The sequence below is a fragment of the Papio anubis genome, chromosome X, assembly GCF_008728515.1.
Source record: "Papio anubis isolate 15944 chromosome X, Panubis1.0, whole genome shotgun sequence".
Taxonomy (NCBI): Eukaryota; Metazoa; Chordata; class Mammalia; order Primates; family Cercopithecidae; genus Papio; species Papio anubis.
This window is the reverse complement of record NC_044996.1, coordinates 132,043,806-132,066,029: the sequence shown is the minus strand read 5'-3', so window position 1 is coordinate 132,066,029 and position 22,224 is coordinate 132,043,806. Positions and strand designations below refer to the sequence as shown.

Genomic DNA, 22,224 nt, shown 5'->3' with positions numbered 1-22,224 from the left:
CCCTTGTTTGATGAAAATAATGAGCAGGAGCATTGTTGTGGTGGAGAAGGACTCCCTGGTAAAGTTTCCCCAGGCATTTTTCTGCTAAAGTTTTGCCTAACTTCCTGAAAACACTCCCATAATAAGCAGATGCTATTGTTTTTTGGCCCTCCAAAAAGTCAAGTAAAATGCCTTGAGCATTCCCAAAAACCTGTTGCTATAATCTTTGTTCTTGACCCATTCACTTTTGCTTTGACTGGACCACTGCCACCTCTTGGTAGCCATTGCTTTGATTGTGCTTTGTATTTGGGATGGTAGTGGGAAAGCCATGTTTCATTTTCTATTACAATTGTTTGAAGAAAAGTTTCAGGATCTTGATCCCATTTGTTTAAAATTTCCTTTGAAAACTCTGTTCTTGTCTGCAGCTGATTTGGGTGCAATGATTTTGGCATCCACTGAGTGGAAAGTTTACTCAACTTTAATTTTTTAGTCAGAATTGTGTCAGCTGAACCAATTGAGATGTCTATGGTGTTGGCTATTGTTTCCGCTGTTAATCATTGGTCCTCTTCAATTAGGGCATGAACAAGATGAATTTTTTCCTCACAAATTGATGTGGATGATCTTCGGCTGCAGGCTTTATCTTCAACATCGCCTTGTTCCTTCTCAAAACAAATTGTTCATTTGTAAACTGCTGATTTCTTTGGGGCATTGTCCTCATAAACGTTTCATAAAACATCAGTGATTTCACCATTCTTCCACCCAAGCTTTTTTATTTTTTTTTTTGAGACAGGGTTTTACTCTGTCACCAAGGCTGGAGTGCAGTGGAACAATCGGAGTAATCTCAGCTCACTGCAGCCTTGATCATACAGGCTCAGGTGATCCTGCCACCTTAGCCTCCCTGGGACCACAGGTGCCTGCCACCATACCCAGCTAATTTTTTGTATTTTTTATAAAGACAGGATTTCACCATGTTGCCCAGGCTGAGCACCATAAATTTGATGTTTGTTCTTGCTTTAATTTTAGCAGAATTCATGTTGCTCTGAGAGGGGCTCTTTTTAAACTGATGTCTTATCCTTCTTAGTGCCTCAAACTCGATCCTGTTCAGACATATTATAACAAGTTAAAAAACTTATTTTTGGGCTGGGCGTGGTGGCTCACACCTGTAATCTCAACACTATGGGAGGCCGAGGTGGGCAGATAACCTGAGGTCGGGAGTTCGAGACCAGCCTGACCAATATGGAGAAACTCCATCTCTACTAAAAATACAAAATTAGCCAGGCATGGTGACACATGCCTGTAATCTCAGCTACTCGGCAGGCTGAGGCAGGAGAATCGCTTGAACCTAGGAGGCAGAGGTTGCAGTGAGCCGAGATCATGCCATTGCACTCCAGCTTGGGCAACAAGAGCGAAACTCCATCTCAAAAATAAAATAAAATAAAATAAAATAAAACTTATTTTTGTTAAAAAAAAAGGAAATCCATGCATACTTTTTTCATAATATACATTTTCCATGAACTAATATGAGACCCCTCATATTAGGTTTTGGGCAGCTGTTTTGCATGCGCTCCAGTGTCACATTTGCAAAACACACATGTAATTAATATCCCTACCCATTTATCCAAAAGAATCCAAGTGAATGTTTTACTATTTAAAAAGTCTTTGTAAAAATGTTCCTTTGAAAAATACTTTAGAAGGCAGATGTGGTTTAAATGAATAATGTGTAAAACCAAACATGGTCCAGCAACTTTACTAAAACTTTTGATCCTTTTCCTGTTATTATCAAGTCAAATTAAGAAAAAGGTCTATATATGTAACAAAATGTTCAGCTTATTTTTAAAAATCTGTCTACAAATTAAGGTATCAATTATATTACTTATATATTTGTGTACCTGTTTATTGTCTATCTTTCATCATTATGAGGAAGCTCTCTTCCTTTCACTTCACAACTTTCACTTGTCCGCTTCTCTGTCCCATAGTGACCAGCACATGGTGGGCACTAGGTAAACCTTTGTTGAATGAAAGAACAAGAAAAATCAATCTTTAGCTGTAAACTTTAGGCACAAATGTTTCCATCAGAGCTGTGTTGTATTATTATTTCCTGAATATATGCACTCATCTAAAATGTTTTGCGATGTTACTGGAAGTCAGTAGCAAATATGGGATATTTTATTTTCATAATCTGAAGACCATTTAACATCAACAAAATACTATTAAGTTTCTTTTTCTGTTTGGCAGAGATAACTATATCTAGGAAATATGTAATGATTAATATATCTTTTTACAATAAGCTCCCAGTTACATAAATTCTTGTCCCTGGCATCCAAGCAGTAAAATGCATTTGACAAAAGAAGGAAATACTAGAGTTTACATACGTTAGAAATCTGTTATTTAGGGAACTTATGGTGTATTTTGTTGAACTGAAAACAAAATTTAAAAGATGTGTTTTTTTGTTTTTTCATTTTCACACCATACAAATTTTATACCACACCCAAAAACATCATGTTTACAAGATCAGTAAAACGGAAGGTGTGGGGCCAAACAATGAGCTAGGATTCAATTGCTGGGGACTTTGTGTGTGTGTGTGTGTGTGTGGTTTTTTGTTTGTTTGTTTGTTTGTTTGAGACCTATGCAAAAAGCTGGGAGGTAAAATGGAACGGTGTTTTAGCCAGAACTACTCTGGATGCAGGAAACAGAAATTCATTCAAACTAGCTCAACATTCAAAGGAAGTATGTTAAAATGATTCAGGGAGTCTTATAAAGATGGAGGACAGCAAGCAGATCCAGGTCTTAATGAAACAGAAGAATCATAAAACTAACTTAAGATAAAGATAGAGAGATAGTGATAGGGATACATATAGTGATAGACATAGATACAGTGATAGAGAAATGGAAAGAGATATAGTTACAAATATATACATGTAGTTATAGAAAGAGATATAATTATAGATAAACAGATATAGGTACAGTGATAGTAACATAGGGATATAGATAACTAAGATATAGAGATAGAGCTATAATTATACATAAAGTGATACAGAGATATTGATATTATAGACATGTAGGTAGATACAGATATAGTGATAGAGATACAGAAGAGATATTGTTAGGGATATATAAATATAGGGAGAAATAATTATGCATATATAGACATAGTGATAGTGATAGATATATAATTAGAGATATGTAGATATAGATGGATATGGATATAATTATAGACATAGAGTTATAGATATTCAGAAATATCTAGATATCAATGTATATATATGTAGATGTACTTGGTTGATGCAAAAGTTATTGCAGTTTTTGCCATGGAATGTAATGGCAAAACCACAGTTACTTTTGCACCAACCTATACATGTAGATATAGATATATCCAAGGCCACCCAGTACCTGAGCATTCCCTCCTGACTTATCAGAATTGTTCTTCCTGCTCCCCCAACTAACTGAGTTAGAGCTCCCCTGCTCTAACTTGATCTTGGACATGCCTTTGACTTGTTCCACCACAACTACAGTCCTTAGTGTCCCAATTCCACATTCCTGAAAGGAATAACATGGCTTTTATATCCACCCTGGTCCAATCAGCTACGGCCTAGGACAGGTGAGTCATAGGGTACAAACCACTATTTCTGGTCACCACTTCAGTAGGATTGTAGGAACTAGTTAACAAAATGTGGGGGCGAGGTGGGGAGTTGATCCTTTATTCATTGGATCAACATCCTTTCTTTGGTGAAATTAACCCAACTTTGCAACTTCAAACACAGTGTTTTGGGGTCATGATTGATTTTTTTTTTTTTTCACTGTCCTGCCAAAGAGAATGTTGGAATCACAGAACATTGAAGGAAGACACTTGAGGATCCAGAATCCTTGGCAAATACAAGCATGCCTCAAAGACATTGCAGGTTTCATTCCAGACCACCATAATAAAGAGACTATAACAGTAAAGTGAGTCACACAAATATTTTGGCTTCCCAATTTATATAAAAGTTATGTTTAATCCCAGCACTTTGGGAGGCTGAGGTAGGTGGATCATGAGGTCAGGAGGTCAAGACCATCCTGGCTAACATGGTGAAACCCCATCTCTACTAAAAAAATACAAAAACAAAATTAGCCAGGCATGGTGGCGGGTGCTTGTAGTCCCAGCTACTCAGGAAGCTGAGGCAGGAGAATGGCGTGAACCCGGGAGGCAGAGCTTGCAGTGAGCCGAGATCGTACCACTGCACTCCAGCTTGGGCGACAGAGTGAGACTCTGTCCGAAAAAAAAAAAAGTTATGTTTAGATTATGCTATAGTCTATTAAGTGTGAAATGGCATTTGTCAAAAAAAAAATACATACCTTAATTTAAAAATACTTTATTTTAAAAAAATGTTAATGATCATCTGAGCCTTCAGTAAGTTGTAACCTTTTCGCTGGTGGAGGACCTTGCCTTGATGTCAATAGCTGCTGATTGATAAGGATGGTGGTTGCTGAAGGTTAGGTGGCTGTAGCAATCTCTTAAAACAAAACAACAATGAAGTTTGCTGAATTGATGGACTCTTCCTTTTGCAAAAGATTTATCTGTAGCACGTGATGCTGTTTGACACATTTTATGTACGGTAGAACTACTTTCAAAATTGGAGTCAATCCTCTTCAGACCTGCTGCTGCTTTATCAATTAAACTGATGTACTGTTCTAAATCCTTTGTTGTCATTTCAATAATGTTCACAGCATCTTCAGCAGGGGTAGATTCCACCTCAAGAAGCCACTTTCTTTGTTCATCCATAAGAAGCAACTTCTCATCCATTCAAGTTTCCTGATAAGATTGCAGAGATTCATTTACATCTTTAGACTCTAATTCTAGTTCTCTTGCTACTTCCATCACATCTGCAGTTACTCCCGCCACTGAAATCTTGAATCTCTCAAAGTAATCAATGAGAGTTGTAATCAACTTCTTCCAAACTCCTGTTATTGTTGATATTTTGATCTCCTCCCACAAATTACGAATGTTCTTGATGGCACCTAGAATGGTGAATCCTTTCCAGAAAGTTTTTTTTTTTTATTTTTAGTAGAGATGGGGTCTCACTATGTTGCCCAGGCTGATCTAAAACTCCTGGCCTCTAGTAATCCCCACCTCAGTCTCCCACAGTGCTGGGATTACAGGTGTGAGCCATTGCACTCAGCTCTTTCCAGAATGTTTTCAATTTACTTTGCCCAGATCCATCAAAGGAATCACTATCTATGGCAGCTATAGCCTTATAAAATGTATTTCTTAAACAATAAGACTTGAAAGTTGAAATTACTCCTTGGTCCATGAGATGCAGAATGGATGTTTTGTTAGGAGGCATGAAAACAACATTAATTTTGTTGCATTTCTCCATCAGAGCACCTGGGTGACCTGGTGCATTGTCAAGGAGCAGTAATATTTGGAAAGCAATCTTTCTTTCTAAGCAATAGGTCTCAATAGTGAGCTTAAAATATTCGGCAAACCATGCTGTGAACAGATGTGCTGTCAACTAGACTTTGCTTTTCCATTTATAGAGCACAGACAGTAGGTTCTGTATAATTATTAAGGGCTCTAGGATTTTCAGAATGGTAAATGAACATTGTCTTCGACTTAAAGTCATCAGCTGCATTAGCCTCAAACAAGAGAGTCAGCCTGTCCTTTGAAGTTTTCAGGCCAGGCATTGACCTCTCCCCAGCTTTGAAAGTCCTAGATGGCATCTTCTTCCTATAGAAGGCTGTTTCATATCCATTGAAAATCTGTTGTTTAGTATAGCCACCTTCATCAATGATTTTAGCTAGATCTTCTGGATAATTTGCTGCAGCTTCTCCATCAGCACTTGCTGCTTCACCTTGCACTTTTATGTTATGGAGATGGCTTCTTTCCTTAAAACCTCATGAACCAACCTCTGCTGGCTTCCAACTTTTCTTCTGCAGCTTCCTCACCACTATCTTCATAGAATTGAAGAGTTAGGGCCTTGCTCTGGGTTAGGGTTTGGCTTAAGGGAATGTTGTGGCTGGAGACCTTTGACTCTTCCTTTCATTTGAACACTTACAGGCTATTGTAGGGCTATTCATTGGCCTAATTTCAATGTTGTTGTGTTTTAGGAAATAGGAAGTCCTGAGGAGAGGGCAAAACACGAGGGAACAGCAGGTTGGCGGAGCAGTCAGAACACACACATTTATTGAAATTTGCTGTCTTTTGTGAGTGCAGTTCATGGCACCCCAAAACAATTACAATAGTAACATCAAAGATCACTGACCACAGATCTCCATAACAGATATAACGATAATGAAAACGTTGAAAATATTGTGAGAATTACCAAAATTTGACAAACACATGAAGTGAGCCCGTACTGTTGGAAAAGTGGCACTATAGACTTGCTCAATGTAGAACTGCCACAAACCTTCAGTTTATGAAAAACACAGTATCTGCAAAGCACCACAAAGTGCACTGCAATCAAATGAGGTATGCCAAGATACAGATGTAGAAAGTGAGGCCCAAACAGGTGAACTGGCTTATCCAGGTTGAGGAAGTTAGCTGGTAGATTCCTGAACTAGATCCTCATCCTCCTAATTTCCAGTCCTAGGCTCCTTTACCCAACAATGCTGTCTCACTTAAGAGTAGCAGAACTCCTTTGTGTCAGAAAAGTGTGGTTTACAACGAGTTATTATCTGAGAGAATATCGTTTTTAAGATTTTCTACTTTCTAAAAATCTTGCCATCTAAAAATTATTTCATAAAATGATTCGTAAAAGTAGAGGATAAAACAAGGACAGTTATATGTATAGAGCAGGAAGAATTGATCTTTTTTCCTTGTTTCTGCAGCACCCTGAAGTACTTCTGTTAACACTTATGTCATTAATTCTAATAACATGTTTACATTTATGTGACTCAGGGGGAGGGATTATGTCTTATTCATCTTTATATTCCAACCAAACACAGTGTCCAGCACATGATTGGTGAAGGGACGATAAATATTTGTTAAAGGAATGAACAAGCCTATAAACCATAGATGAGAACTTTTTGAAAATAGGAAGGTATATGTTTTCTACAAAAGAAAACAAGAATTTTTTTTGTTTTAGAAAATGTTACTGTTTTTATTTCTTTATAAAACGGGATCACAAATGTAGTTCCAATTTTAAGTCCACAGAGCATTTCTCAACCAAACATTTCCAAATCAAATGGGAGTGACTCTGAATAAGAGTCTTTACTTTTAAGGCTTATCTAAACTGAGTTGCCTGGGTTTAGCTCTCACAAATTATTATATAGGATTTTTGTAGGAAAAAATAAACAGACAAGCCTTGCAAGAGTATGCCAAGATATTATTACATTCAATTGTGAACAATAAAATAGCAAAGGATATTTATACACAGACCAGGAAGAGAGCATACAGGATAGACTCAAGCAGTAATCCTTCCCACAATGAAGATAAAAAGAAAAAGCCCCTGCTGATTGAATGCCTTCAGTTGGAAATTTATGAATTTGCTTTAAAGTCAAGGGAGCTAACATCTACGCAATAGGGTTTCAGTCACAGGCAAGGGAATTCTTTTATTTAATAATGACATTTAAAGAGCCATGGACCGCCCCCTCCCTTAAAAAATCAGAGGAAAGCCATGTTGTCCCTCACCATAATATACTCCCCTACACATAAAGTATTATTTGCTATTTCTCGTGGTGAATTGATACTACCCTACATTTGCCAGGTTAAAAATCCCTGCTATGAAGAATGAAATCTGGTGGCAAAATTAATCTCCAGTGAGGTCTAACTTCAAAGCCTATGTTCTTTTCATTACATTGCTAGGTAACCGTAGACAAGATATTTAACTGCTCTAAACCTCACATTCCTCATCTGTAAAATGGGATAATAAGGCCCACCTTAAACAGGTGTTGTCAAGATTAAATGATTACTCTTTATAAAATATCTAACATATAATAATCACTCTACAAATATAAATTTCTTCCTCTCCCTCAATTACTAAGTGGTGAGTTCTAAGACCTAGCAGAACTTGGCAGAAAAATGCATCAAGGTGTCATTTTTTCCCGTTTAATCTTGTCTTAGTTTTTTTTTTTTTCCTGCCTTACAAGAGGTGGGAATTGTATTGAGGAAGACCAGACATTCTAAGAATCACATGTTAGCCGTCCAGCCCACTTCACCAGGGAGAAAAAAGAAACAGGAACTGTCTGGTGGACACATTTCCACCAAGGGCCCCCACTACTTGGCACAGGGCCCAGCACTTTATAGGGCCTCAATAAATGTGTGAGCAAGAAAGGAGGAAAGGAACAGAGAGAGAGAAAAGAAGGGATGGGTAGAAAAGAAAGAGAAAGAAGATTGAAAGTGATTGGGACTTTTCTTCTACCATAGCGCTCCAAGAACAGGGAGCTCCAAGAGCAGGGTTCTTGACAGGCACAGGATGAAGAAAATCAACGTATATCTCAAGAAACACCTTCCCATACAGAATTTAGCAGTGTCTGCATTGAGAGTCATATGATTCTTCACTGACTCCTTTCAGTGAATAAGAAGAAATGGAAAGAAACAGACCAGGAAAATAATTCATTTTCTAGAACAAGCAACTGGGCTACAATTAACACAGAAGATTAAGAATTAAGAGTTGCCATTTTTGTCTTCAGTAGGAATGATGATCAAGAAAACATCATAAAGTTTGATGGGGAGCACTCTATTGTAAAAACACAGGGACATTAACTCATCCTATGTGGGATATCAGGAAAGTTGCTCCACAGGCTGGAGCTGAGCTTTTGCATCTGTAAAATGTGGGAGTTGGTTCATATTAGAGGTTCTCAACATCACCTGTTCGTTAGAATCACCAGAGGAGTTTCTGAAAGTGCCCATGCTCTAGCCATAGCCCAGACATTAGCATCTTGGAAGGTGGGGCCCCAGGCCTCAGTAGTTTGAAAGCTTCCCAGGTGATCCCAATGTGCAAATAAAGTTGAGAACTACTGATCCAGGTGGTTTCTGGACCCTCACTACCCCTAGTGTGGTCCTCAGACAAGCAGCATGGGTGTCGCTTGAGATCTTTTTAGTAATTAAGATTCTCAGACCTTACCCCAGACCTAAATAAACAGAATCTGCATTTTAACAAGATCCCCAGGCAATCTGTACCGACATTAAGTCTTGAAAACAGTGGCCTAGACACCCTTCTATGCAGCTCTTTCTTCTGACAATGCTTTGCTTTTGGTGCTGATATTACAATAATTTTTAGATCTCAGTGCCTGGCACATTGTAAGTGTTAAAAGTTTTATACATGTGTCATGTATATGTATTCAGAAAGCACAGAAATATCCCATCACACCTGTTCCACACAGGGGGTTAAGTGGAAATAGATTGGAAGAAATCGTAACCCTGTAAAAGGCGCGGACGATTTTATGAGATTATGATCAAAGATTGTTTTTTCTTTGTAGAATGATGAAGTAGGGTCCCCTAAAGATCAGTTTTCAGGTTCCTCTTCAAAGTCAGCAACACCAATGCAGTTATTAAAAACAACTGCCTCCATGTGGCAATTTGTATCCAACATCTTCTCACCTGGCAACACATCATTTGCAGGTTCCTTCTCTGTTGCTCATACAATGTGACAGCTCTTTTGTTCACAGCTGCCCCAGGAAATAATAGGTGGGTTGGCTGGGGAGTGTTTGACCTCCCCCAAAGTTTCCTGTTGTAATGTTCATTACCTCCTTTAAGCCTACAGAAGAGAACTCAGCTCTGACAAACAAAAAGCACGCATCAAAATGCTGAAACTAAAGCTAGAAAGTTACAGACAACGTCGATGCAAGATGTTATTCTGACTTTGTAACTCAGGGCTTAAGAAGGCAGATAGCCCTCACATTTTAGACTAATCATGTTTAGTTAGGACTTTTTTGAGTAACGGTTTATTTGGAGGAGAGAGTGATTAGTATCTGAATGTTAAGGGAGAAGTGGCATGGGCAAAAGTCCATAATTTTTAATTCGATTCAAGTTACAGATATTAGGTAGCTGCCAATATCGTGCTGCTACCCGTATCCCCTCAGGCCTTACATTTCAGTAGGAACTTCGACAGTCAGTATCTCTAGCCGTTTGTCTGAGGGCTTTCTTTGGCTGTAAGCCCCACTCTGTCTTCAGCACAGAAGACTGAGTTCTAGGATCAGTACCACAGTAGAAGCTTTCAGGTAATGAGTGAATGGAAGTGGTGTATAAATACCCAGTTCCCTTGCCTTTTAGGTAAGGAGATGCATGTTCTATGCTGGCTCTGGGAGATCCCCAGCAGCATGAACCTTCGGGTGCTCACAATGATAACTTAATACACGCCTGATATTGTCTTCTTTCCCAACTTATTTCCTCACTCACCTACCTATGTTCTCTGTACCTCCAGAATAAACTACTTTTACTTGAATCCTTGCGTCAGGGTCTGCTTGTGGGGAAACCCACACTAAGACAAATTTTATATTCCATTTTATTTAAGATCCTCACAGGTATAGAGTTCATACTTTATATTATTTTCTTTTAGTTTTAATATTTTCAGTAAATAAAACAAGTTATGGTATGAAGAGTTCAAAGTGTTTTGATGACAACCTTGAAGAGATCATCTTATTACCTTATTCATGATACTCACCTGACATTTGAATCTGCCAATAAGTGAAAAGATGAGAAAAGAGATTGATATAACAGCAGCAGAGCCCAGTGGGGAAAAGCCCTGGTTTCCAATTCTGGTTCTGTACTTGTTAGCTGTATGACCACCGGCAAGCTGCTTAACCTCTCTGACTCACTTTCTTGACACTTCAAACATGGGGGAACTAATGGTCTCCATCCATAGGCTTGTGGATGTTCAATCAGATGACATATGTTAAGTGTTTAGGACAATGTCTGACACTACTAATTATGAGCAGCTCAATGGTCTAACTAGTTACTGACCAAGGATACTGAATCCATGGGGATACCTTCAACTGTAAAATAGAAGACCCAACTAAACATGGCTTGCACCAATAAGAACATCTATTATAATGTAAAGCAAGATTCTGCAGCAAGAATCTTCCCCCTCCCTACTTCTCACATTTCATTGACCAGAATTAAGGCATATGCCTATAAAACCATGAATCAAACTTCCAAACAAGACAAACCTCCTCTTTCTCTGTATCCTTTTTCATTTCATTTCTCACACCGGGTCACTGTGTGTCAGAGGATTATTACAGTAAGCCTCAGTAGATTGGCTGGTGCCAGGAGACCTTAGCTGAGCTCATTCATATATATGTGGACTGGGTAATATACATGAGGCTTCACAGAGTAGCTCTGCTTCAAGCTATAGATCTGCAGATTGACGAGGTAACTTTTTCACCTGTTTCTCATTCTCCTTGGACCACCAGGCTAGGTGGTGCAAGGTCTTCTCGTGTCCATGATAGAAGGTCAGGTGTGTTAAGACCTAGGTTTGGAACTGAAACACTGCAACTTTTCTGCCCTTAAACCATTGATCAAACAAGTCACACAGCCAAGTCCAAAGCCAAGGTGTGGGGTCATAGTGTCTCCCTACCATGAAGCCAAAGGGTGTGTACGTAGGAAGGACAGAAAGGGACCAGTCATTCATTCTACTGTAACACGTTGTCAGAACAAAGAATGTGTCAGTACCCAGATGAATCTGAATTCATATAGCATTCATGTTTCTGCCATGAATTTCTGCACTGGTTACTATATTGGGATATCATCTGGGTTTCCATGTAAGCAAGCTGTTGCAAATGGGCCTGAGAGATTACTTGCCAAATGACAGGGTTGCCCAGAACTTAGTGATCTTTCAGCTCTAGCATCCCATGATTTGCAGTTTGCAGAAGAAAACCGGGAGAACGTGAAAACCCAAAGAGAAGTGAGAGAGCGTGTCTTAGGAACCTGCATCCTTCCATCCTGCTTCGACTTCTCAACTAAATTCTTAAGTCCTGGAGTGCAGGTATCACTGAAATCTGCCCCATGCCTGAAAATAGATGGCCGTAGATGGTGACTCTGACAAACGTGAATTGACCTGAATCTGGGGGAAGTTTCTGGGTGAACAGAGCGCGCGGAGGATGCGCGGGTCATGCTGGAGGCGGGTCCCAAGCAGATGTGCACGGCCCGCCCCGCCCTCCCTCGCTCACCCGGTCCAGCTTCATCCGCAAAGGAGCGTCGGCCAGGCTTGTCAGGGCGCCCCCAGCCCCTCCCCAGGCCGCGAGCGCCCCTGCCGCGGTGCCCGGCCTCCCCTCCCAGCCCGCAGGGACAGCACGCGGTAACTGCGAGTGGAGAAGAGGACCCGAGCGGCCGAGGAGAGAGGAGGCGGCGGCTCAGCTGCTACGGGGTCCGGTCGGCGCCCTCCCGAGGGGGCCTAGGAGGAGAAGGGAGGACCCGCGCGAGAATGCCTCTGCCCTGGAGCCTTGCGCTCCCGCTGCTGCTCCCCTGGGTGGCAGGTGGTTTCGGGAACGCGGCCAGGTGAGTGTCTGGCGATTGGCTTCCCCCCACCGCCGGCCTGAGCTCCCGCTTTGGGGCCCCACGTCTTTGCAGGCACCCCCGCGTGTGTGGGTGTGAATATGCACGTGTGCCTGTGCGCGCCGCGACGGGATTTAACCTGGATACCAGGCCTGGAGCGCCCACGGGCTTTCCTCCCTGCTCTCCTGTGGCGGGGCTTTGCACCTAGTTAGTTCCTTTTGCATCAGCTGTGCCCCACCTGGCTGTTGCAGGTGGAGGGAGGCTCTGGGCGCAGACCCGTGGGTGCGTGCGGGCTTGGTGGTCTGCAGACCTGCTGTAGGGGCAGGTGTGTGAGGGTTGGACCAATATGCGTGTCGGTGGGTGAGTTCTGTATCTGTGCGATTTTGTGTTTTCCACTCTATTCACAGGACACCAAGTGCTTGTCAGTCGCTAGTTTTGCTGGGGAAGGAGGGAAAGAAACCGAGGACGATAAAGCATTTACTGTTCTTGGGCTGAGCCAGCCGGGCTGCTCTCCTCAACTGCTCTCTGATTAGGGTTGATGAACTGGAAAGGAAGGACGCGGTTGTCAGATGACAACCATTCTCATTCTTGCTATGGCAATGCAGACTCGGAAGCCGTTCCCTACTGCCCTTAAGCTTAGCTGAGACCTGAAACATTTTTTTCCAGAGATCGTCAAAGACGCTTAGTAAATGCACGCTTACATGGTGACTGTTGACCTGGCACTGTTCTAAGCACTTCAGGACTATTAACCTAACCAAAGCTCATAACGACTCTGTGTGTAATGTACTATTATCATCATCTCCGTGTTGTAGAAGAGAAAAACGAGGCACAGAGAGGTGAAGTAATTTGCCTGAGGAAGCACAGCCAGTAAGAGATGGAGCCAGGGTGCAAACCTAGGTATTCTGGCCCAAAGTCTCTGTTCTTCACCAGGGCACTAGGGCAGACTTCCGGCAACGGAAGGTTTTCTGGTTCTCTAACTGTGATGTCTTGCTTTCTACTTAGGTGTCCGCTAGAATATGGTTTTTCCACCGCAGCATTATTGGCCTTTTGGGCTGGGCTGGATAATTATTTGTTGGGGTGATGTGCTGCCCTGTGCATTGTAGGATATTTAGCAGCACCTGTGGCTTCTACCCACTAGATACTAGTAGCAACCTTGACCCCACCCCCAGCCCCTCTCCCCCCCCCCCCCCCCCCCCCAAGTTGTGGTAACACAAAAAAGGTTTCGGATATTGCCCGAGGTCCCTGGAGGGCACAGTTGCTCCCAGCGGAGACTGCTGAACTATAGAAATTTTTCAGTGATGATTCCTGGGGAGAGTAGGATAAGAGCTTTGGTTTGGTACAGGCTTCTTGAAGGTTTGCCTATCTTTGTTTAACTTACAGGAAAAAAATATTTCATCAGAGTTAGCCATGGTATTAAGAGATTTTGAAGTTCAAACAGAACAAACCTCAAACCAGGTTCTTAGAATGTATGATCGCAAGTTTCAATTTCCTTTTCATGATAAAAATGTAAGCAGATAAAATTTGCTCATAATCACATTTTCCTTGAATGCTAGAGGTTCTTGCATTGCTAGAAAGCCCGCTTTAAAAAGACCAAATGCTATTTGGAGATGAGATTAATAGTTCTTTAGCAGCCAGCAAACTGACCTCCAGGAGCTTCACTTTCAAAGGACCACCAAATTAAATTAAAAGCCAAAAGCCCCTGGATAAAGCAAAGCATATTAAACTGGAGAATCCATGTCAGAATTCTGCAATTCTGCTGTTTTCAAGATGTGAACCATAGTTTCTTTGGATGATTATCAAGTTTATGAGCTGGTGTGTTTATTATTTGCTCAACATGCTTGGAAATGTCAAGTGGTCAGCTCTTCAGGAATGTCCAGGACCCATGTTTAATCAGCTCTAGACTCCATATTACGGATAAGACACTTACAGAGAAGGCAAGGCACCCATTGCAGAAAACTGTGTCTACTGGTTATTTCCTGGGGTTTCACAACTTATAGGAAAAACTGGCTGCTGTGTAGAGATTTCCAGTATAAGCATCAGTTCTTTTTAATTGAAACACTGCACTATGATTTTATAACCTAGAAAATTATGTGCTTCTTAAATGGTACTTAGTGCACAGTAGACAATCAACACTCATCAAATGAATAAATCTTTAGCTGTATGCATATACCTGCTCTTAAGCTTCAGAATTTGGCTTGCCTTATATTTTTTATGTCCTTTGGGTATTGGAACTATTTAGATACCCTAGACCTGTCCAATACAGCAAAGATGGTAACCAGGAGCCCCAAGTGGCTGTTGAATACCTGAAATATAGCCAGTCCAAGTTGAGATGTACTGTAAAACGTATAAAATACACATCTAATTTTCAAGATGTAGTAGGAAGAAAAAGAACAGGAACTATCTCACTAATCATTTAGTATTGATTACATGTTGAAATGGTAATGTGGATATACTGCATTAGATAAAATCATTATTAAAATTAATTGCTTCTGTTTCTTTCACATTTAAAAAATGTGGCTACTAGAAAACTTTAAATGGCATATATGTTTATTTCCATTGGACAGTGCTTGTCTAGAACATTTATTGATCTGAACTCCATCTTGAGTGTTCTAAGTCCTAACAATGGGATCTTTTTGTCTTGGGTACCTAAGATAAATATATTATTAACTTTGCTATTCTGGAGATTAACATTTGGAGCAACTCCTTACTTACAACATATTTCTGTTTTATATTTTCTCTCTACTGAATTCGAGTAAAAATAATGTGGGAGAGGAGGGAATGACTAGGTTCCTGCTGAGAGGCTTTACTTACAGAGACCACGTGCTATGTGGATAATTGATTCTTCTCAAAGCCCTGGTAGCAAAGTGCCACTGTAAAAATTGGCCACAAATTCCATGGCTTAAAACAACAGAAGTTTATTGTCTTACAGTTCTGAAGGCCGGAAGTCTATAATGAATCTTATGGGGCTAAGATTAAGGCATCGGCAGGACTGGTTTCTTCTGGAAACTCCAGGATAGGATCCATTTCTTGCTTCTTCCAGCTTCTAGAGGCCGCCAACAGTCCTTAGCTTGTGGTATAATCTCTTTTTCCTTTGTTACCTTGCCTTCTCTCTGATTCTTCCTTGTTTTCCTCCTCCTAAGAAGAACCTTTGTGAGTATATCAGGCCCACTTGGATAATTCAGGATAATCTTCTCGTTGCAAGATCCCTCACTTGATCACATCTGGAAAGTCCCTTTTGATATATAAGATAACATTTACAGGTTTCGAGGATTAGAATGTATACCTCTGTGGGGTAGGGGATGCATTATTCAGCCTTTCACAGGAAGCCTGAGCTGTAAGTCTGTTGTTCTTGTTTCTATGGACTAGATTTTATCTTTAAACATGATTTTAGTGATTTTTGAATGGTTGGTATATCATTTATTTCTTTATTCTTCAAACCGTAATTTGTGAGACTATATCAAAAACTAAAGAGCTGTGTGTTTCTAGGAAATAATAATCATCTAAGTACAACTTAAAAATCATTTCTGGACAGTCTTATTTCATTAGTTAGTTTCACTGGCTTAGAAAGTGTTGAAGTCCTATTTATATGTAATTCATGAGTATAAATCAAGGTTATGTAAACATTACAATGAAAATAAGTATATTACCTAGTCTTCATAAATCAGATTGGCATTCAACAAATATTATTGAGGCCCTAGTGTCAACCATTTTCAATGTTATTTCAATCAATTCTCTCAACAACCCTAAGAAATGGGTATTGTGTTCATTTGATAGAGAAGGGAACAGAGAAACTTGAAGAAATTAGGTGATTTCCCATGAATTACATACGATTTTGTCTTCTGCTCTAAGACCAGTGTCATCCCACTATTCCAAATTTATTCCCTCAAAAAAGTGAATACAGAAAAGCTGACATTTTTACAAAGGACTTTCTTACAAATGATCATGAGTGATCCTGTTTAGCTTGACTCTAGTTCAGCACATTCAAGGGACATATGTAGAGTAAATGCTCCATCCACCCAGTATCACCACTTTCCTTTCTAAGTTTACATTTTCTCAGAAGCAGACTCTGTGTGTAGTTTATTTGAGAGGTGACCCCAGGAAGTTCTGGTAGAGAAGTGGGGAAGTGGGACAGAGAAGGGAAAGAAGTGTAAAAATAAGTCACCACTCTGAGTCAATCCTGCTGGGGAATTCTAGGAGACAGTAGAACACAAGATCCTAGTTATCCCTCTTGAAGACAAGGGAGCCGGGGTGTTTGTAATCCCAACAGTCATTGGTTGAGGGCTTCTGGGGAAGGGGGTTCTGCCCTTTCAGGCTTCTGTGCACACAGGAAGAGCCGGCTCCGGCCAAGACAAAAAGTTCTCAGGAATCAGGAAATGAGGCTGGTCAGGTTCCACAATGCACCAACAACTATTTGCCACTGACCCAATAAAACAGGGAACTACCACTGATGAACTTGTGCTCCTGGTGACAAATTTCAGGACAAAAACTCCTCTGAGGACAGTGGGGGCAGGACATGCAGGTGTCCTGAGGTGATGTGGACTGAATTGTGTACTCCCTCAAGATTCGTATGTGAAGCCCTAACCCCGGTACCTCAGAATGTAATTACATTTGGAGATAAGGTCTTTAAAGGAGCAGGTAAATTAAAATGAGTTCATTATGGTGTGTCCTTATCCAAAATGACTGCTGTCATAAAAAGAGGAGATTAGGGCCTTTCTCCCTCCCCAGCCATCTTGGTGGATGCTCTTGGCTGGGGGTCCTCCCACATCTAAGACAGGAAGATGGTGGCTGCAAAAAAGATTTTTAAAAATCACTGCAGTCAATCAACTGTAGGCTCCAACTCATTATGAAAAGTGAAAAGTATGGCCGGGCGTGGTGGCTCACACCTGTAATCCCAGCACTTTGGAAGGCCAAGGCGGGCAGATCATGAGGTCAGCTGGCTAACATGGTGAAACCCTGTCTCTACTAAAAAATGCAAAAAATTAGCTGGGCACGGTGGCAGGTACCTGTAGTCCCAGCTACCTGGGAGGCTGAGGCAGGAGAATGACGTGAACCCAGGAGGCAGAGCTTGAAGTAAGCCAAGATTGTGCCACTGCACTCCAGCCTGGGTGACAGAGCGAGACTCTGTCTAAAAAAAAAAAAAAAAAAAAAAAGTGAGAAATACATGCTGGAGTAGCTGGAGTACAAGAAGACTCTGAAGATGATCAGACAAGGCAAAGTGAAACTGGTCATCCTTGCCAACAATTGTGCAGCTTCGAGGAAATCTGAAATAGCATTATTACAGCATATTGGCCAAAACTGGTGTCCATCACTACAGTGGCAATAATAATAAATTGTGTACAGCATGCAGAAAATACCACATATTCTGCACACTAGGTATCATTTACCCAGATGATTCTGATATCATTAGAAGCATGCCATAACAGACTGGTAAAAGGTAAACCATACAAAATTGTTCTTTAATAAAACTTGTCAAAGCTTATTTAAAAAAACCAAACAGGCTGGGCATGTTGGCTCATGCCTGTAATCCCAGCACTTTGGGAGACTGAGGCAGGCAGATCACCTGAGGTTGGGAGTTCGAGACCAGCCTGACCAACATGGAGAAACTCCATCTCTACTAAAAACACAAAATTAGCCAGGCGTGGTGGCGCATGCCTGTAATCCCAGCTACTTGGGAGGTTGAGGCAGGAGAATCACTTGAATCCGGGAGGTGGAGATTGCGATGAGTCGAGAACATGTCATTCCACTCTAGCCTAGGCAACAAGAGCGAAATTCTGTCTCAAAAAACAAACAAACAAACCAAAAAGAGGAGATTAGGACACAGACACACACAGAGGAAAGACCATGTATGGACACAAAAGAAGACAGCCATCTACAAGCCAAGGACAGAGGCTTTGGGGGAAACCAACCCTACCAACACCTTGATCTTGGTCTTCCAGCCTCCAGAACTGTGAGAGAATAAATGTGTGTTGTTTAAGCCACCCAGTCTGTAGTACATTGTTATGGCAGCACTAGCAAACTAATAACGTAAGGTACATTCAGAAAAGATAGAAACCGCATGGGATCAAAGAACAAAAGTCCACCTGATCTTTATTTTCAGTTCAATGCAAACTGAAAACCGGCCTCACAAGCTATTTGACATTGGGGGTTTTAAGCAGGAAATGTCAGAATATGGATAATGGGCTTGTAGCAGCCAATTAGCATGGCAACATTGCTTTTTGATCCTTCAGAATTGGCTGTAAGTGATAGAAAACTCAAATAACCTTGGCTTAAGCAAGATAGACATGTGTTTCTCTTTCACAAAGGTGTGGGTAGTTGAGCTGATATAGCTGGCTCTCCATGGAGTCAGGGACCCAGATGCTGCCATTTTATGGGTTCATCAGAAGGTCCTCCCCTTGTAGCCTAAGATGGCTTCTTGAGCTTCAGCAAACATGTCCAAATTTCAGCCGTGTTGGGCCGTTCTTGCATTGCTATAAATACCTGAGACTGGGTAATTTATAAAGAAAAGAGGTTTAATTGGCTCACTGTTCTGCAGGATTTACAGGAAGCATAGTGGCTTCTGCCTCTGGTGAGGCCTCAGGAAGCTTCCAATCATGGCGGAAAGTGAAGGGGGAGCAGGTGTCTCAGATGGCAAAAGCAGGAGCAAGGGCGGGGGAAGGTGCCACACATTTATACACTTTAAAACAACCAGATCTCATGAGAACTCACTACCATGAGGACAACACCAAGGTGATGGTGCTGAACCATTCATGAGAAATCCACCCTCATGATCCAGTCACCTCCTGCTGGGCCCCACCTCCAACTTTGAGGATTACATTTAAATCTGAGATTTGAGAGACAAATATCACATCTATATCACCAGCCAATAAGAGGAAATAAATGAAGAACATCATCCTCCCTTCACAGCCACATCCTGGAAGTGTTACACATGGCACTTCTGTTTATGTCCCATTGGCCAGAACTTAGTTCCATGGCCACATATTATTGAAGTGAAGGCTGGGAAATGTAGCCTATATTCTGAGTGGCTATGTAATGGGGGTCTTATTACTAAGAAAGAAGGGGAGAACAGAGATTGAGGTCCCACTGGCAATGTTGACCATGTGTAAATTACAGATCACATCTCCAATTATATAGATGAGTAAACTGAATTTCAAAAGAATAGATTGTTAAATGATTTGCCCAGAATCTCACATTGAACAAGTGACAGATTAAAAAGCCATGGTGTTTCCCAAGGATGATTAAGTCACTTTTCATGAAATGTTTTATCCAGAGAGATCAGTAGTACTTCTAGTTTCATCAGTTAACTTGCTGGGTCCCAGTGGGTAAGTTTTAATAACTGACCTGTTTTCAATGTGAAGGTCTTGTTTGTGAAAAAACATTATTGAAAGTGTTAAAATTAATTCAGTTTAATGCAACATTAACTGAACAGTTGATGTGCCCAAACATTCTTCTGAATGCCAGAGATTCATATCTACTGCCTCCCTCACCAGACAACTTCATAGGGCCATCAAAATGTCTTTCTTTCCTTTTTGGCCAGGGATGCCAGGGAAGAAGGATATAAGTCCAGGTTCTAGTCCAGTGCCTGGCACATAGTAGGTGTTGAATTAAAAGTTAGGTAAATCAATAAGTGACCAAGGAAGGGGGATGGAGAGGCAAATAATGTTATTTGTATATAAAGAATAAGTGTGTGTGTATATATATATATATATATATACACACACACACACACACAGTACAGCATTTCAAAGAATGAGTATATGTTTACATGCATATGTATAAACATATAAAACTATAAGTTTATATAGGGCATATATATATATGTAAAAACATATAAAACATTCCACAGAATACAGATAAGAGAGAAACTAAGTCCACATGAGAGAATCAGAGAAAACTGAATACAGTGGATGACACTTATACTGTTCTTATGGAGCAAATGTGAGCCCACCTGATATAACATGGGCATAGAAAGCAAACATTCCAATGCTTAATTCCCAGTAGGTATTGCATAAGAGTAAATGAATGGATGGATAGATACATACCTGCAAAAAGAATGCATAAGGAGGGCATCAGCCCAAGATACAGAAAATGGACTGGCCAGAATCTTAGACCATAAGCCCGGTGGCTGCCAAGAGGCAAAGAAGGCAGGCTGGAATCAGGCTGTGAGGAGCCCAGTACACTGAGCCAAGGAGTTTGGACTTGGTTCTGAGAGCAGTAGTGAGCAAACAGGCCATTGCAGGCTCTGTGTTCTTTAAAGTTGACATCGTGACTAATTCATGCACAGAATTATGACATAATTGCACAGAATTATTAAGCTAATGAGTTATAGTTTAGTTTAATTGGCAGCATTTTTCTTTTCTAATGTACATAATAATAGTATGCTTATAATCCATGATATCTCAGATTTAATGAATATAAGTACAAAATTAACATACCAAAGCAACAAACATCAACAAAGTTCATCACCTTGCTCTTCAGCATACTCTTTGCTTGGTTTCTGGATACCACATTTATTAGTTATCTATTGCTACGCAACAGAATACTTCAAAATTTAGTGGCTCAAAGCAACATTTATTATTTCACACATTTTCTATGATTCAGGAATTCAGGAGTAGCTTAGCTAGATGGGGCTTGGGGGTTTTTTAAGACATTTTTTAGAGCAGTTTTAGATTCATAGCAAAAGGGCTTGGAGTTTTTAATTCTTATTTTAGGTTCAGGTACCTGTGCAGGTTTGTTATACAGATAAATTCATGTCATGGGGGGTGGTTTTACAGATTATTTTGTGACCCAGGTACTAACCCTAGTATCCAATAGGTATTTTTTCTGATCCTCTCCCTCCTCCTACCCTCCACTCTCAAATAGACCCTGGTGTCTGTTGTTCCCCTCTTTGTGCCCATTGATTCTCATTATTTAGCTCCCACTTATAAGTGAGAACATGCAGTATTTGGTTTTCTGTTCCTGCATGAGTTTGCTAAGTATAATGGCCTCCAGCTCCACCCATGTTCTTGCAAAGGATATGATCTCATTCTTTTTATGGCTGCATAGTATTCCATGGTGAATGTGTACCATAGTTTCTCTATCCAGTCTATGACTGATGAGTATTTAGGTTGATTCCATGTCTTTGCTATTGTGAATAGTGCTGCAATGAACATTGTGTGCATATGTCTTGATGGTACAATGATTTATATTCCCTTGGGTATATACCCAGAAATGGGATTGCTGGGTCAAATAGTCGTTCTGTTTTTAGTTCTTTGAGGAATCGCCACACTGCTTGGGCTTGGAGTTTTTCACAAGGTTGCAATCAAGTTGTTGATCAATGCTATAGTCATCTGACATCTTGACTCTGGCTGGAGGATCTGCTTCCAAGATGGTATACTCACATGGCTGTTGGCAGAAGGCCTCAGCTTCTCTCTATGTGGACCTGTCCATAGGGCTGTTTGAATGTTCTCACAACTGTTAGCTGACTTCCCCCATAGTGACTAATCCAAGAGAGAGAACAAGGAGGAAGCTACAATGCCTTCTGTGTCCCAATTTCAGAAGTTACCCTGATCACTCCCACAGTATTCTTTGTTAGATGTCAGTCACTAAGTACAACCCCACATAAAAGGAGGGGAATTAAACTTCACCTTTTGAAAGGATAAGCATCAGATAATTTATGGACATATTTTAAAATCATCACAGCATACAACACATTCTGGTTTGCCTTCATCCACACCGGTTACTCTTCTGTTCTTCAACAGGATTTAAAGTGCTGTATTTCCACAGAGATTAATCTCTGACCCTATTTTCTTTCTTATTTATACTCTCCAGGTTATCTTCCCAGTCCTAGCACTTTCAAT

At 40.7% G+C, this 22,224-nt stretch overlaps 1 protein-coding gene and 1 pseudogene across 3 annotated transcripts in view; both read left to right on the top strand.

Annotated features, from left to right (window-relative positions):
• The first annotated feature begins 12,036 nt into the window (after positions 1 to 12,036).
• Positions 12,037 to 22,224, top strand: part of EGFL6 (EGF like domain multiple 6) — a 64,052-nt gene continuing 53,864 nt past the window's right edge. For all 3 annotated transcript variants that reach the window (XM_009197203.2, XM_009197202.1, XM_003917413.2), the window contains exon 1: positions 12,037 to 12,391. In XM_009197203.2, the coding sequence (XP_009195467.1) occupies positions 12,318 to 12,391 (74 nt within the window). In that variant the 5' untranslated portion in view covers positions 12,037 to 12,317. The remainder of the gene's footprint in view (positions 12,392 to 22,224) is intronic.
• On the top strand, positions 13,701 to 17,923 carry LOC108583841 (annotated as a pseudogene).